At 35.7% G+C, this 17,645-nt stretch overlaps 2 protein-coding genes across 2 annotated transcripts in view; both read left to right on the forward strand.

Moving 5' to 3' along the window:
* Nucleotides 1-17,645, forward strand: part of LOC118746826 — a 304,681-nt gene that overhangs the window by 148,746 nt on the left and 138,290 nt on the right. The window lies entirely within an intron of this gene.
* Nucleotides 11,252-17,645, forward strand: part of LOC118747212 — a 7,466-nt gene continuing 1,072 nt past the window's right edge. The window contains exons 1-3 of the mRNA XM_036481201.1: nt 11,252-11,352; nt 11,717-11,828; nt 15,186-17,582. Of these exons, the coding sequence (XP_036337094.1) occupies nt 11,252-11,352; nt 11,717-11,828; nt 15,186-17,582 (2,610 nt within the window). The remainder of the gene's footprint in view (nt 11,353-11,716; nt 11,829-15,185; nt 17,583-17,645) is intronic.

The following is a 17,645-nucleotide window of genomic DNA, read 5'->3' on the forward strand; positions in this document are numbered from 1 at the left end:
TTCATCTTCATCTTCATCTTCATCTTCATCTTCATCTTCATCTTCATCTTCATCTTCATCTGCATCTTCATCTTCATCTTCATCTTCATCTTCATCTTCACCTTCATCTTCATCTTCATCTTCATTTTCATCATTATTCAAAACCATTTCTTTTGATACCCATATTTTGATACTTTACTTATTTTAATAAATAATTTGAATTTTATTTTCGTATATATGGCAACCCTGTAAAAAACTAAAATCATATTACACATCTACAGGTCAAGCCCTTTCATTTGACACCTCATCTTTTAAAATCGAACGAACGATACAGATTTTATGACTTGGTGTTAAATATTTAACGCAACCATCTCCGAACTCGTATACGAAGTTTCACTTCAATAAATTACGAGGACCATTGATGAAAAAAGAGGACTGTCCCGTATAATACAGGACGGATGGTCACCGTAGGTATGCATGTACACATATTAATAACTGTCACTCTTTCGATAGTCCAATACAAGTTTTCCTAATTAAAATATGTTTAAAACCATAATAATAAATATTGGGCACGACATTACTAATTCACTAACTACATACTTATATGTAAATAACTACAAACACACATTCAAATGCACTGATTAAATCTAATTAACTTCAATCATTCATGGTACTGTCTTTTGCTACTTGTTTGATTCGACCAACCATTTATCAATCATGAAATTGTAAAATGTTGTACTACATACATACAAACAAACAAGCAAGCAAATAGATATCAGCAGCTAATTTAGGTAATCCGCTCTCAACTCCTTTTTGAAAAAAAAAAAACAAAAACAAACAAAATCGAATGCAAATAGGTTTGGCAAGTGAACAAAAAGGCAAGCATGCATATATGTATGTACAACTATACAAACATAGACATAAACATACATACATGCACACACCATTCTAGCCAAGAAATTGGCAACTCGATATGCAACTTTTGAAGCGTGAATTGCAGCAAATTATCGCATATATTCAGAATGCATATGCAACAATTGTAGCAATAACATCAAGAAAAATAATCAAAATATATCGTTTTATTTTTTTTGTTTTTTTTGGTTTTTTGTATCTTATATTTGTTTAGTGGTAGCCCACAATCTGTGCAAAATGCTCCCACGTTCAATAACTCGAGCAAAGCAAATTGCAAGAAGCAAAGTTCTAAGTAAGCCTCAGATATTCAAAAGCTGTCATACACACCTTTTCTTATATGCCTGCTGTGCGCATTTATCTACATACATACATTCATACATACATATATACATATGTTTATGTATTTTTATGCATTTTGCACGCCTAACTATAATGCACATAGTTCGATATAAATAAATTTACCGTACGCACGCACAAACGCACGAAGCCTCAAATGAAAGCAAAACCAAATAAAACGAGTTTAATGGCTTGCATGGGGCTTTTATGAAAATGTTTTCGTATATTTGCAGAATAATCGCATTCGTCGGTTTCAAGCTGTGCACAGTATTTCAATATAGCCACAAATTGTTTATTGATCTTGCAAGCGAACATTAAAATAGCTATAATTATGATGTTAACAAATATGTTTAAAATAATTATAAACACACAGGCGTAAGTACATACGTACATAGTTCCGCATAAATGTTACTCATACGACGTGTGGTCATCGCAGTTGTTAGTAATTTTAGACTTTTAGCCAAAAAAAAAAATATTCCAACTAAAAGTCGTTTATCTTACTGGTTATGTAAGAATAAATATTTTTACGAAAAATAGTCTTGCTAGCAGGGCTGCTGAAAAAAGGGAAAACACAAAATTGGAGTGTTTTTTTTTGAAGATTTTGAAGAAGAGAAAAACTAAAAAAATACGCTACAATATAGAAGAAATATTTCAAAAACCATAAAATTTACCTAAAATTAATTTAAAAAAAATAAAGATATTTAATTTAAAAAAACTTCACAATATTTTTAATAGAACAATTAAATTTTTTAGTTTAAATGAAAGAACATTTCTTTGTTTTCGCATTTCTGTTTTCTAAATTAAAAAGGAATTCAAATTTTCCACTTAAGCTTTTAAAATTTCAAATTGGAGTTAAAATTTTAAAACTTTTGAAAATATGCTAAAAATACTTTCTAATCATCTTTACCCTTTTTCGTTTTTTTTCTTCAGGACTACTTAGAAAAGAATTTGTATTAAAAATTAAAAATATTTAACAAATATAAAACAAAATTTTGTTTTTGGGAATTTGTTTTAAAAAGTTTCCAAATTAAAAATGGAAAACAAAATTTTAATAAATAATAAAAATTTTGAAATTTCAAATTGGAGTAGAAGAAAAGTATGAAATGTGTGTTTAGTATCAAAAACAAATTAAATAGAGAATATTTAACTTTAAGAACTTTTTAAATAAGCCAAAAATACTTTCTTATAATTTTTAGTATTTTTCAATTTTTTCTTCAGGTTCACTTCGAAAAGAAAAAACCCAAAATTTAGGTGTAATTTTTTTTGGGGAAAATAGTCGAATTGGTATTAAAAAAGGAGAAATAGTTAAAACATATTTAATGAAAAGAGGGTCCAGACTAAATATTAAAAAAAAATATATAATTCAAATTAAAAAAGATATATTTTGTTTTCGAGTTTCTGCCCTTAAGCTTTTCTAAAGCAAGTAGGTATACAAAATTTAAATTTAAAATTTTTAAATTTCAATTTGAAAAATATGTTCAATTTACGAATTTTGGTTAATTAATAAAAAGGTGGTAAAAAGTACCAAACAGAAAAATAAAATTGTCAAATCATGTGCCATGCTTTTTAATCGAAATAAAATTATTTCTGTCTTTCCCATTTAACAGTAAAATAAGAACCACGTCTGTAAAACAAAAGTGCAATACCAAAGTAAAAAAATATAAGTATAAAGTTTAAAAAAACCAAATGTTAGTTGATGAAAAAGTTGTACTCACGAAGGATTTCACAAAATTGTACTAAAAATTAATTTTTCAAAAGTGTCATTTTGGCGCTCTGTGCCATTTGAAATGAAAAAGTGCCAAAAGTTGCGCGGTTTGAGCCAAGTTAGAGGGCTTGCTCGCTACGTGGAGCCATGGTCGAAATTCTTTTAAAAACCGTATTTATGCTCTGATTTGTTTCACATTTGCCAGTTGTGTAGTTAAAACATGGTAAGACATAGGGTTTGCAAATTTTTCTATGAAATGGAATTGAAAAGTTGAAAATTTTGATGAAAATTTTTTGGTGCTTCTTTAATTTTAACGAGTTCTATATGCAATTGAAAAATTTATTGTGGTGATTTTTGCTATTGAACGAACTACATATATTTTTATAAAAAAAAAAATAAGAAACATTTGCTATGGAAAATATAAATAAAAAAATCGTCCACAAGTCAGGGTATTCATATTTTTTCATATTTCACCCTATTTCTGGGTGTTATGCAACACAGGGAGTTAAAAAAAATATTTTGAATGAAATGTGCTGCAATTATGCAAAAAAAATTCTTCTTCTCATAGATATATATCCCATATATAGAGGTATATCCATCGAAAACGTTCCACTGTATGCCAGTCAACAATAACTGCTTTTAAATTTAACGTTAGACCAATAAAAGTAAATATGTATAAGACAACAAAATGAAATAGTGTCACTTGATTGCTCGTTACCATTGAATGAAATGGCTAAATACGCCTAAAATTTCAGGTCCGGTTCTAAATTTTTGCAATATTCAGATGTTTTGAAGGATTTCGAATTGATTATAATTACATACATACATATTATATTTTTATAGTGCATATGTGCATAGATGTGGATGTTGTAAGAACTAGATTAGTTGCGCTGACATACATACCTACGCGAATGCATGCGTACAAATATGTTTAGATATTGTTGACAAATGAAAAAATTAATTACAACTGAAGTTTGACATTTTTGCATATCTATGCTATGCTACTTAATTCACTTAAGTGGATATTTTAAAGTTAAACCAATATTAGGGATGTCCTTCGTTTTTATATCTACTCAAAACTTTATATTACATAACATTTTCTTACGGTTGTGTTATAGTAAGTTGGGGTAGTAATTGAAAACAGTGCTATATTTTTAGAAACTGATCGGTTTTTATTGCTAAAGCGGCTTACTGCATGAATTCATATTGTTTGTTTGCATGCATTCATAACTATTTACAAATATACATGCAATGAAATAATCGTGGGCGAGTTTGATGTATCGAATGAGTAAGTGTGTATACCGCGAAGAACATTATGTCACAGCAGAATCTAAGCTTAGTAAGTTTATTTTAATGAGATTATATCTTTTAACTTTGAACAAAACTATCATTTACTCTACTTCATTTATATGCCAAAGTTATATAAAAAAAAAAAAAATAAGAATGTAGTGATAACCTCTTTGAATTTTATATAAGAATGCTAATAAATGGACTTTGTTTACAGATTTTGGGGTTCAGCGACTCTTTTTCTATTTATTTAAAATTTTTTGTAATTCATTAGACTTTTAGATATACATATATTAGTTTAGGAAGGCGCATACCTCCACTCGGAGGGAGACTTGCCTATTGTTAATGCCCTCTATGAGTGCCAGGAGGAGGCACATCCTTCTAACCGAAGTTATTCCATAATGTCAATATAAAGTTTGTTAAACCATTTACTAGACATCCCAGATGAAGCTGTGTAGCTCCGATATTTTAACTTCCGATAACACTACGCCAAACTATTGCTTGCAGAGTTAGGCATTCACAAAAGAAATTTTGAATCGATTCCTCTTCTTCAACCACCCTGCAACTTCTGCAGGGACAGGAGCATCGCATAAATATATGTATAGGCTTATCTGCAACATCTGAAGAGATGCATTCCTTCGCGGTTGCTCGTTATCTCAGTGAAACAATAAAGGCAACCTTATTTACCCGAATTGGTGGAAACTCATTTAGTACACCTATTTTATGAGTTTGATATAAACAGAGCCCGTAAGCACTTATATTTCTATCTGACCATCCGAAGATATAGCGATATCAGGCACGGTTACAGGCTTTCGAACAAATACCCATACCGAGGCTGATAGGCTCAAATGCAGCATATATTAGATGATACAAGCCCTGGTAATAAGGTAACTTTGACTAAAGCCACAAGCACAAACTGTGCTGTGATTGATCATAGCAAACCTGCCTTCCGCCTGATGTAAACTTCACCTGCTACGGGATCTGATAACAACCTTTCCTATGGCAATTTTTTTAAGAGGCCATTAAAGGTATATTAAGTAATAAAGGTGCGATCCACAGATGGCCACTGCTTAGATCAAATAATGCGATCCGAAGCGAGCTTACTTCCTCCACTACGGTCAATGCTGGTGGTTATGAGGTGAGATATAGAATCATTGTGATGAAACACCTTCCCCAAGCTAGCCGGAATCACTGATGCAATGGATCATTGAGATCAAGGGATTCAAACTTCATGAGACAACCACTACACTGTTCTATAGAACATCCATATATTAAAATAGTAGATGTAATTTATGTAAATTTGTTCTCCCCCCTAAGGATAACACTCACAGCATATTACTTATCGCATTACAGAGTAAACCAGCAGGGCTTAATGTTCATCACTCGCCACGCCACTTGGCCACGAAACCACAGGAAACCACATCTTCTTCTTATTGCTTGGCATTACAGCCGTCTAGGCAATGTCGATCGAATTCGAAATATCCCGAAAATTGTTTATCTTTTTGTCCAGCTGCACCTGGTCTTTCCGTCGCGGGGAAGGCCTTTCTTGTATTTTTCTCTACACCAGCAGCTAGCGCGTTGAATACTTCCAACGCTGGAGCGTTTACGTCACAGCGTAGGACATGATCAATCCAGCGGATCGCGGTACTAATGCTCCAAAGGCCGCCTAATCAAATGTTGTCATTATTCATAATTCTACACTGCAACAATCACGGAATGAAAGGCGATTTAAAGAGTGTAGTTTTTATAGCTTAGAGGACTTTACTTCTCTCCGCACTTGAGTAGCTCGGCTGGTAAACCATCAACGTCAGCAGTGGGGGTACATCAAAAGCTCGGGGTCTATCTTCTGTAATGAGTTCAATACTGTTACGATTCAACCGCGTGGACTGGTATTTTAGCGCTGTCTTCCTATTGGCCAACCTTTCAAGCTCTTCAGCTCCCTGTATCGATTCGACACAGTCGAAGTTGCATCCGACCGCGGCATAACCCTGCAGGTGACATATTAGGAGCGGCGAAAATGTGGATCCACTGCTCGCATATATCTCCCTATTGAAGAATTCTGGATGTCTGTTGTGATTTGCAGCTCTTCGACGTTGACCCTTCATGGCATTTCCAGGTGCAAATGTTCTGTTGTAGTGAGGCGGGTGCGTACCTTGTCTCGAATGGTAGGTATGTGGATTTTTCTTTTGATCTGAAGAGAGGCAAGTTCCCTGTTGAACCTAGCGTTTTAAGTTTCCTTGCCATTGCGGATACGGACGCCTGGTGCTTCTCTAACGTGGACGGGTTAGGGCGTGGGCACAAATGAGCAAGATGTTGAGGTACCTCAGTTAGATGCGAATTAAGGCGAGTGATTCGATCCCTCTAGCAGTCGTTTTATCTGCTAAGAAGGCGGTGGTGTCAGCCTTTATCTTCCTGAGGACTTCAACCAGCCGTACAAATGAACCTAGCCCATTCAGATATGGAAATTTCAGCATATCATCGGTATTCATCCGAAGCCAAATTTTATTTTCCTTGGCACTTTTTTTTTATGTATTGGATCTCAAATCTTCCACACAACCAGATTCTACGTAAATATCTCTTTATAGAATTTGCTGGTGAAGGCTATGAAGGATTTCAATTATGATATGTGTCCATTTTTAAAGCCAATCAAATCCATTAAGGCGATTATGTCACAATTGTCGAAAAAATAAGTCCAAATGCCTACATGAAAATAAATGAGTATAACTTATGGCCAAGAATAAGTGAAAGGCAAGCCAAAATGGAATCCACCGCATGTCGTGGTCAACTCAGCAAGTTGCTCTAAATTCACATGCAAATGTGTGTATCTGCGGCTTTGTAGAATCTAACAGTTAAACAAGCATGCGTAGCTGTTGGTAGATATTTGCTGAAGAACAGAGATCTGGTAATGCGCAGAAATGCTGTGCAATTCAATGCTGATACACATATTAAGATATTGTCTAAAGAAAAATTCGTTTTTCGCTCGAATACGAATTGAATATCGATTTCATTTGCTTATTCATTTTAGACGTTAATTGAATATACCTAAACACGTTTGATAATTCAACGTCGCGTCGCCCCGATCGACCAGAGTGATCTGCTCCTTCAGATTTGAGACGCATATAGTACGAACGACGTAATGAACACATACTATGAACAATCTAGATATTTTTACATACATATCTATCTAGGCTTAGGTGACACCTAGCGCAGCTTAAACTATTCGGCCATGCAGATACACAAGATTTGTCGTACATTTTTCCCTGTCAAACATTTGTGCGTACTTGCTTACAAACAAAAGTATGCACATATGTATGTACATACGTACATGCGTACAGTGGCTTAGTAGAGCAGTTCAGTGTCCTGCAACGCGTTGTTTTGCAATTTGATTGAATTTTAATTTCTGTATTCCAATCGAAATAAACTAAAGTAAGCGTAACCTACTTTTGAACAAGTTTAGTTCAGTTCAGTTCAGTTCAGTTCATTTCGACTCAATTCGATTTACATGCCATTTGGCTTAGTGCTGACTCTAGCACGCAGTCGCAGTTGCAGTCTAACATGCCTTGGCGTGGTTTTATTTACGTACTCGTAGTTTTGACACACGCACGCATGCGCGCCCCAGCTTCAGCGTGGCGACTGCGCCTTTAGCCTCCTGCAACTTTGATGCGAACTGCAATGCGCCATAGGAGAAAAACTGCATCTCTTTAATTATGTAAGACTATGAAACAGCCTGTCGTACTTTACAACAACACTACTATCTATAACACTCTCGGCATATGCAACATGCAATCATACATAGCTACTCGTACATATAGGCATTCCTACGTCCAAAGTTGCATAGAAAAGCAGACCAACGCCAAATTATATATTCATATCGATTTGCATGACGAAATTTCGGACTTGTTTAATGTTTCTTTTATTGAAATTTATAGGAGTAAATTCGTAACATAAAATCGCACACACACATTTGCACACGCACACAATTAAACGTGAAAATGTGGCCATCGAATGCCAATAAAGTGAAACTATGAGATCATAAGTTCATACATATGTTTGTAACGATATTTAAACTTGCATACATAAATTTTGCTATCCCACAAAGATAACACCGGCAAAGTACCTACATACATACATGTGCACTCGTTGTATATGAGTGAAGTTACGCAGTCATTTGCACTTAAATCTCTATGAGCAAGCACTGCAATTTTTCGATTACCAAAGAATGGTAAGCCAGATGATATGCATGTACATAATCGAATTTTGTGGTAAGTTTGTAAATATGGATGTATGGGGTACATGTATGCATTTTTATTTGAATTTTTTTAAATTTAATTATCAGCTGGATAAGGGGATTAAGACCACAGATTAATTATTGTAAAATACCAATAAAAAATGTTGCATACTAAAAGGTAAGTGGATGAATTTCGTGCGTTTGAATTACACAGCCCGACAAAATTACGACACTGCCCACCCCTAGTGATGTTCCGATAGCAGTACTTAAAAGCACACATATGTATGTACATACTCGAGTACCTCTACCAAGTACTTATAATTTTTTGCATTTACTTCGTCTCCTGTATTAGCACTTTTATATAAGCCAATCTCAAAAGTTGGGTTCATTTTACAGCTATTTCTAAGCTTGAATGAAGTTTATTCGGTTACTTGTTAACGACTGTTTTCTAAGGCAGGAACTATAATTTCCTGTAAACGATGATTGAACTCTAATTTTGGGTCTGAGCACTTTTGGACACAAGGAGCGATACTTTGAGTAGCATCGAGTATTCTGTTGGATACTTTTAATGAGTACGGGCCTCGAGTACATGATGGTAGCGGAAGACCACTACCTACCCACAGACCAAATTCACAGTACTAGTTAGGAATAAATCTTTACACTGATTCCTAATCCTAGGCCACAGAATAACAACTTCCAAAATGGAGCCCACGCGCGACTGAAGAGAAACTTCTTCTTCCTATAAGTCACAATCTTATCTCCAATACTAATCTATATCCAAATGTAAATCTAAATCTTAACCTTAATTTTAATTCGAGTCTTAATCTTAGTAATAATCTTAATCTTGTTCTTAGTCGTAATCTTATTCTTAATCTTAACCGTAATTTTAACTTTAATATTACTTTTAATTTTAATTTTAATTTTAATTTTAATTTTAATCTTAACCTTAATTTTAATTTTAATTTTAAATTTAAAACATGAGATTTTGATGATATCGGCAAATAAAAAAATACGTGTGCGCTTATTTTTCGAGTAGAATAATGTACAAAAATTTCGAGTAATTCGGAGAGATAGGTGCAGTTGGCTTGCATGATTTGTAGCAAATTTGAAGAAAATCGATTCTCTGTTCCAGTTAATAAATGTTACATAGTAAACACTAATTGAAAATAATTGTGAGGTTCTGCCAAAACGAAAAACAATAAAAAAATTCAAATGTTATAAAAAAAATTTCCCCAAAAATAATTTTTTTTGTGGTTTCCATAAAAAATTTTTGGTATTCAGTTTATAGATCATTAAATTTAATTATAATAAAGTGGCTAAGAGTACGCGTTGATTTTTAATAATACATATAACAAACGCTTTTATTCCCCATTTAGCACGCAGATATGCTCAAAATGTTAGCGAAAAAGATTATAAAAAATCGACGCCATCTCTTAGCCACTTGCAAATTGCACTTTGTACTAAAATTTAATGATCTATGAAACACAATATTTTTCTATGTAGAAAGTCCAAATTTTTTTTAATTTTGGTGAACATTTTTTTATAACATTTGAAATTTTTCCTGTGAACTTTTTTTTCGTTTTCAGAGAACCCTACAATTGTTTTCAACTAGTTTTGCTACTTTTTCTGCATTTTGCACTAAAAAAATTTAATAAAAATAAACAAAAGTTCAAAAAGTCGGGCTAAACTGGTCTCTTGCGAATTCTATTAGCTTTCATAAAAAAATTATCAAATAGAGTGAAAAATTAAGACTCCAGTGAATTATGAACATAAAATGCCAATTTTAAACCACTGTGCAGCGGCGCGTGAGAAATTGCAAAAAACGCGAGAGAAATTGCAAAAAACTTGTAGCGCATTTGAGGAAAATTTTGAGAGCATTTCGACGGCTGGGTCGACAATCGCCCATTCTCGGCTACCGGTTCGAAAACGGCCTATTTCAGCAAATGTTTAATGAACGCCCTGTCTCAGAATTTGGTTCAAGAAGCTGTATCTCAACTTAAAATATATTGAGATAGGGCGTTTTTGGAGCGACAGCTGAGACAGGGCGTTTTTGAACCAAATTCTGAAATAGCGCGATTTTCCACCCAGCCGACGATTTTGTCTGTCAGAAAACAGCTTTGAAATTTGAGTTCCAGTTGAATCTTTTGTCCAGAGTTATCGCTTGATACTTCGCCTCTTGCGATAAATCAATTTCCGTGCGCCTCAGTGTATATTTAGTCAAATAGACTTTCTTTCTTTTTGTTGAAGGGGACTATAGTGAACTTTGGTGGCAGTTCCCTTTCTCAGTTAGTTAAATGTATGTTGGTGCTCCATTGGATCGAATGTATCCGCAGGGTCAAAAAAAAAATTTAGTTTTTTTTTGCTACATTGCATAGTCATTAATCAATCAGTTATTTAAATGTAAAAATTTAATAATTCATATTTTATTTCATTTACAATTTTGCAATTTTACAAAGAAAAAAATCTTTTAAGTCCACATCTAATTGCGAGTTGATGATTTCCCAGCAGGTAATTCATACATATGCAAAATATGTATGTATATGCGTTAATGTGGTTATTATCAATTTTCTAATTAGTTTTAGGCAAGAAAACGCTCCTAGAATATATTGTGGTAAGTGCATTTACTATATACATATATACGTAGATATGTATGAATCCGATTTATGCATATTCGCGAATATTCATACACACATATGTACATACATATGTATAGTATATATGCATACAAATATTTATGTATTTTGCATCAGTGCGTCAGTGCTCGCGAAGGTGGGGCATAAGCGCTCAAACGCCAAAACTTCAACATGCCACCACAAACAACAACAACAACAACAACTACGACGACGACGCCAAAAAACTACGCAACTAAACGCACCCGTATCGGCGCAGCAGCTACGCATGTTCGGTTGCCGAAAAATCGTGCACTCGTTTTATTTTTTTTTTTACAAAGCTTTTTTCTACTTAATAGAGAACACAAGTCAAACTATAGCAAGCGACAACGCCAATAAACAAACTAAAAGCTGGTAAAGTGCACTGCGCCGACGCAACCAACCAATAGTCGTTAGAGGCAACAATTGTTGTAGTTGTTGTAGTGCAGCAAAGAAACGTTTTGGCGCATGCTTCGCCTTTTTGCGAATTCATAATTTTAATTCATGCCATTGTGTGCATACATACATACGTTTACACCATGCATGCAATTACAATCTCGCACTGCTTGTCACACACAGCCTTTTTGGATAAATCGCCTATTTTTGTTGCCACTGTCGTAGCCATCAGCGTCGTCGTCGTGCCGTTGCCGCTGCTGCGACTTCTAACGCTGCCACTGTCACTATCGTTGCTGCAGCTGATGCTGTCTGTGATCGTTTGGGGACCACATTGACCGTATATAAACGACAATAGGGCCTTGTTGGCTGGTAGTGTTTCGCGACGCTCCAGTTCGTTGGAGCACACTTCAAATCGTTAACGCCCATTGCAAAAGGATACGCACGCACGCGCGCCCGCCCTCTATCGAACAGCCAGCAAACAGCAACTAAAAACAACAACCTTGGATATGTGTGTGTGTAAAGGATAAAAATTACATAACAAAAAGTGCCAGTAAATGTCCAATGTGATAAGGACCTTAACATGTAGTTAAATCGAAGACTTCGAAAGAATATTTTATTAATTAACAGTGTTTTTAATTAAGTTTATTATATCAAAAAACAAAAACAACAAAAACGAAACAAGAGCATGAAGGTGAGTGAAACGACAAGCATACTTGTAGTAATCATTTGGTGTGTAGGTATGTGTGTGTGTGTGTGATGCTAAGAACAATATAGAGCAGTGAAAATATTCTATTGTTTATACTGGACATAACCTTAAATGGAGGTGGCTGAATACACACAAGTTTGTATACATACATATGAAATGACGTGATGAAAAAATTATACTCTTTTATAATTGAAGGAAGAAAATATAAGCACAATCTAGAAAATTGTATGAGATCATTTTGTATAGTGGGTTTTCGAAAAGTGTAACTAAAATTGTGTTATGCTATTTCTTGGGTTAAATTTAAAAAATAAAAAAAATAAACCAAGTATACAGTACACGAAAGGACCTTTTAACTTACAAAAATAATAAAAAAATAAAAATAAATAAAATTTTTAATTCAAATAAAAATAAAAATTAAAAAAAAATAAAAATTAAAATTAAAATAAGGAAGATAAAAGGACATTTGAAAGTGAAAATAAAACAAACAAGTAAAGAAATATAAGTGTTGGCGAAACCGAACTATATATACCCGACACAGTTATCAAATATTATCGTTTACATTTTCTCTAAACTACATACCTTTGCATAATAAGCAGGGGTGTTTTTCCCGCTTTCAAACATTTTCTATATTATGCTGAGTTAGACGCCACGCCCAATTCCCAGAAGTATGTAGCGGTCTTATTTATTGTTAAGAGATTGTTGTAACTATGTCACTTGGAGTAAATTAACTTCCTCAGTTATTCAGATATCGGACTTTTCGTATTTCTGAAATTTACCGTTATTCGGAAGCGTTGTCATTTTAATCTGATTTAAATAATTTTAAACGAATAGATTTTCCATACCAAGTTTATTAAGTGCGTCGACTTTGATAGAATTTCGGGTTTATGTAAATTATTGTTATATGGTAGATGGGCGTGGTTACCTATTACCCGATTTCAAAGATTTTCAACAAATTTCTTAGCTATACCCTAGGCAAGGCTCGTATCGAGTTTGGTAAGGATTGGTGAAGCGGCTACTGAGATACAGCATTTCATCATAAGTCAGGTCCATTTTCAAAAAGTAAAAATAAAATTCTTCCTCACGTACTAATTTCCTACAATATGGATCCAATATTTACTGAAATGGCGCAGTTCTTGCATTTTTCGAAAATACCGTTATATGAGAAGGGGGCGTGGATAAAGGAAGTTTCGTTGAGATATTTCAATTTTTGCTCGAGTTATTGTGTATCAAACGGACGGACGGACAGACAGACAGCAAATACGAAGTAAATGTTAAGACGCAACCCTACGTTCGGCCCAAAAAAAATTATTTTAGATTCACAGATGTACGGTGAACTTTTTTTCTGGCATGCTAAAAACTGTCTTCAAAACTCTTTTACTTTTTATTTTTTTTTTTTGTCTAACCTCCGGTTGAAAATTAGTATACGTTCCCGTCCACAGTTTTTTTTTTAATATTCTGTGTTTTTCATAAAACCAATTCATTAGATTTTATATATACATATGTATCATTCTATAGGGGCATGGGACTAAAATACTCAAACCCGATCCCATTAATTCCGACACTCATTTTTGAGGATTCGGACCCGCTCTTCCCGATGCTTTTCACATTTGTATTGTATAAAGAACAAAAAATAAATAAAAAATAAAAACATTTTCAGATTTTTGAAATAAAACAAAATCATCAGCAAAAAATTTTAAACATAACTGATCTGAAAAGATCCTGAAATTTTCAATATCAAATTTTGAACTACGAAACAAAATTGTTTAATTTATTTAGAGCTTGCGAAAAAAAATTTTTTCAATGTTCAAGTATTCATACCATTAAAAATCCTTTGGAAACCTCTGGATCTCTCAAGCTTAGTTAGAGGTATTGTATAAAAAAATGTTTGCCTAAAACTTAAATACGTTTAAGCTTTTTCGATTTTTTACATTTCAAAATTCTGTAATTTTTTTTCTTTTTCGAAACTTTTTATTTAGCCACAAATATCACCCTTAAAACGAGACCAGAAAATCAAATATGAATATACAGATGTATATAACTGATGCCTGACAGCTTGAAGCTGACACGAAATTTTTCGTTTTTGGAATATTTTTCACAAATTTCTTTCGTGTACAAACCAGGGACCGAACATAACAGTTATTGATGAAAACTGTCATGGAAAAATTCACTATGAAGGAAATGTTCTGCAACCAAGTGATACATACCAATCGATTTCTTTTTTCAGCGTGACTCAAATTTGAAAATAAATTTTTATTTGCATTTTTTATGCAAAATTAAAAAAATAAGAATTTATTTTGATTTTTATATTATATGTCTTACATAACAGTTATTGAGGACCTTTATTTATAAAAGTCATCAAAAAGAATCAGTCAGTGACTTTTGCTTCTAAAAATCATCAATATAAATCAGTCACCGACTTTTATTTTTTAAATCATTCGTATGAAAGTCATTAACATTTTTCGCAGTTAAGGTGTTGGGAAACAAACGTTTACTAGGACTTATAAAAATTACTTTTATAAGTATGATTTAAAAAATAAAGATCAGTGACTGATTTCATTTATGACTTTTATAAATAAAAGTCTTCGATAACTGTTATCTAAGACATATAATTTAAAACTCAAAAATAACTGTTATTTGCAGATTATTTAGATAAAAATCAAAAATAATTGTTATTTTTGATTTATACAATAAAAGTCGGAAACAAAGGTTATTTATGGAGTAATTAAATATAAGTCAAAAAATAATTGTTAAAGAGCGATTTTTTTAATAAAAGTTGTAACTGTTACGGTCCCTGGTACAAACACATACTTCTTCAAAAAGTAATAGAGGTATTACAAGTTAGAGCATTATTACTGATTTAATACAGGATAACACCAGTTGGAAATCGAAAAACTGCATGTCTTATAAAATAAATAAATTTCATAAGTACAAGTATACTCACAGCATCCATATAAAAAACTTAACCGAAATCAATATTTCCACTTTCAGATTCCATTAGCATTATTGTGCTTTTGTAGCACAGTGTGGGCTAGTTCAGAACCAATTGTCATCCCAGATTGCGTGCTCGCTGCGTCAGGTGGCTATGCCTACCCTCCGCCAAAAGTGCAGCTGTCAGTGGCGCCCGCCAGAGCTAAATATAAAATACCGCTGCAATTGTCAGGCCACACGGGCAGTGGATATCTCAATGTCGATACAGAGAAATCTTCAGAATCATATTATGAAAGCGGAGTCGGATTATCGCAGGCCGCACATAGTGAAAAACTACTGCAATTGTCAACAAATCTAGCAACAAAAGGTGGTGGCATCACATACGCCGATCAGCCACTCAAAACACCGGAATTGAAAAATTTGCTTACGCCCGCCATTTCCAGACAATATCTGCCGGCAGTAACAGCCTCCTTGACATCGCCTGGCTTAGGCAAGACGTACACCAGCCTATCCAGCCTGCCATCGCCTGCTATTTCGAAAAGCGCCGAATATGAATCATCTGCTTACGCATACTATCAATCCAGTCCAACGATCTCTAAAACTTCCCCATATGTCTCACCATATGGGCCCGCCGCCATACCCTATGGCGCGCCCTACAATCCTAAGTTGATAAATTCGCTAGCAGCCACATCGCTGACTAAATTAGATGGAAATTTATTGACGGCAAAAACAGCTGAACCACTCGGCTCTTACTCGTATGCGCCGCAACTAAGCAGCACCTATCTTTCTAGTAGCGGCAGTGGCGCGGTCTCACATCAGCATGTTTCAAGGCCGTTACAACAAATTAGCTATGCCGCACCGGCTATACAAAAGATTCCAACCCTCGTCGCCCCTTCAGTCGCCAAAGTGGAGTCATATGCCGCGCCAGCTCCCGCCTACATAGCACCAGCTGTTAAAAATATTCTTGCTGGCGCCGATTACTCAAAGTATGCCACAGGTGGTGCGTATTCTCAGCAGCAAATTTCAAAGCCACTAACCGCAGCAACGTACCTTCCAGCAGTTGCCGGGCCAGCACTTGCGCCAGCGATAACGCAATACCCCTCCGCCCCTGTGGCAGTGCATTCGAGCAGTAGTAGCGAAAATTATGGTGCCAGTGGCGCAGTTTCTCATCAGTATGTTTCAAAGCCAATACAAGCAGTCAGTTATGCCAGTCCAAGTGCGGTTAAAGTCGCTCCGATAGCAACACCACTCGTAGCACCAGCGCTTACACACTACTCGACCAGACCATCCGCTCTATCGTCGCTCCACGCCGTCGGCGGTGGTCAGTCGCTGAAGTACGCAAGTGGTGGCGCAGTGTCGCATCAGTACGTTTCAAAACCACTGCAACCGATCAGCTATGCAGCTGCACCGGTAGCGAAGCTGCCAGTTATTGCTCTACCCGCCGTATCTAAGGTAGCCACTTACGCTGCGCCTGCTGTGGCACAATATTCTTCGGGCCATGGATTATCCAGTAGCGCAGTTTCACATCAACAAATTTCGACACCCATACAACCGCTTGTGCAGACTTACTCGGCGCCTGCGATAACTAAGGTCGCCGCTGTTGCGCCACTAGTAGCGCCAGCTATTACACAATACTCTTCAGGCGTCGGTCTATCTTCCACCCATTCAGGATCGGAATCTATAAAGTATTCAAGCGCTGGTGCAGTTTCACATCAATACGTTTCGAAGCCTTTGCAACCGGTAAGCTATGCCGCAGCGCCGGTGGCTAAAATACCAGCTGCCGTCATACCGGCCGTAAGTAAAGTGGAAGCTTATGCTTCACCCGCAATTACTCAGTATTCTTCCGGACTCGGACTTTCGCAGCTTGGTGGGTACGCTACTTCAGGGCACGGCTACGCCGGTGGCGCCATTTCACATCAACACGTTTCCAAACCCATACAGACCATAACTTATTCTGCACCTACGGTATCCAAAGTAGCTGCTATTACACCCGTTTTAAAACCAGCTTTGACAGCTATTCATACCGGCGCGGAGTCTGTTAAATACTCAGGTGGTGGCGCAGTTTCGCATCAGTATGTTTCGAAACCTTTGCAAACGGTTAGTTACGCCGCAGCGCCGGTGGCTAAGATAGCGCCCTTGGCCATACCCGCAGTCGCTGCGCCTGCACTCACGCAATACTCGTCTGGTCACGGCTTGTCTAAAATTGTCAGCAATTACGGGGCCTATGGTGCCTCGGGCGCTGTGTCGCATCAGCAGATTTCCAAGCCTATACAAACGTTGACTTATTCAGCGCCTGCTATAACTAAGGTCGCTGCCGTGGCACCAATTGCAGCGCCTGTGCTCACGCAGTACACATCAGGCTCCGGTCTGTCATCTATTCATTCGGGATCTCAATCAGTGAAATATGCAAGCGGTGGCGCTGTTTCACATCAATACGTGTCCAAGCCTATACAGACGGTGAGCTACGCGGCTGCGCCTATAGCAAAGGTACCAACGCTCGCAGTTCCCGCTGTCACTAAG

This window comes from Rhagoletis pomonella, unplaced genomic scaffold (genome assembly GCF_013731165.1).
Source record: "Rhagoletis pomonella isolate Grant_MI unplaced genomic scaffold, Rhpom_1.0 Rhpom_scaffold_00011, whole genome shotgun sequence".
In the NCBI taxonomy this organism is placed as follows: domain Eukaryota; kingdom Metazoa; phylum Arthropoda; class Insecta; order Diptera; family Tephritidae; genus Rhagoletis; species Rhagoletis pomonella.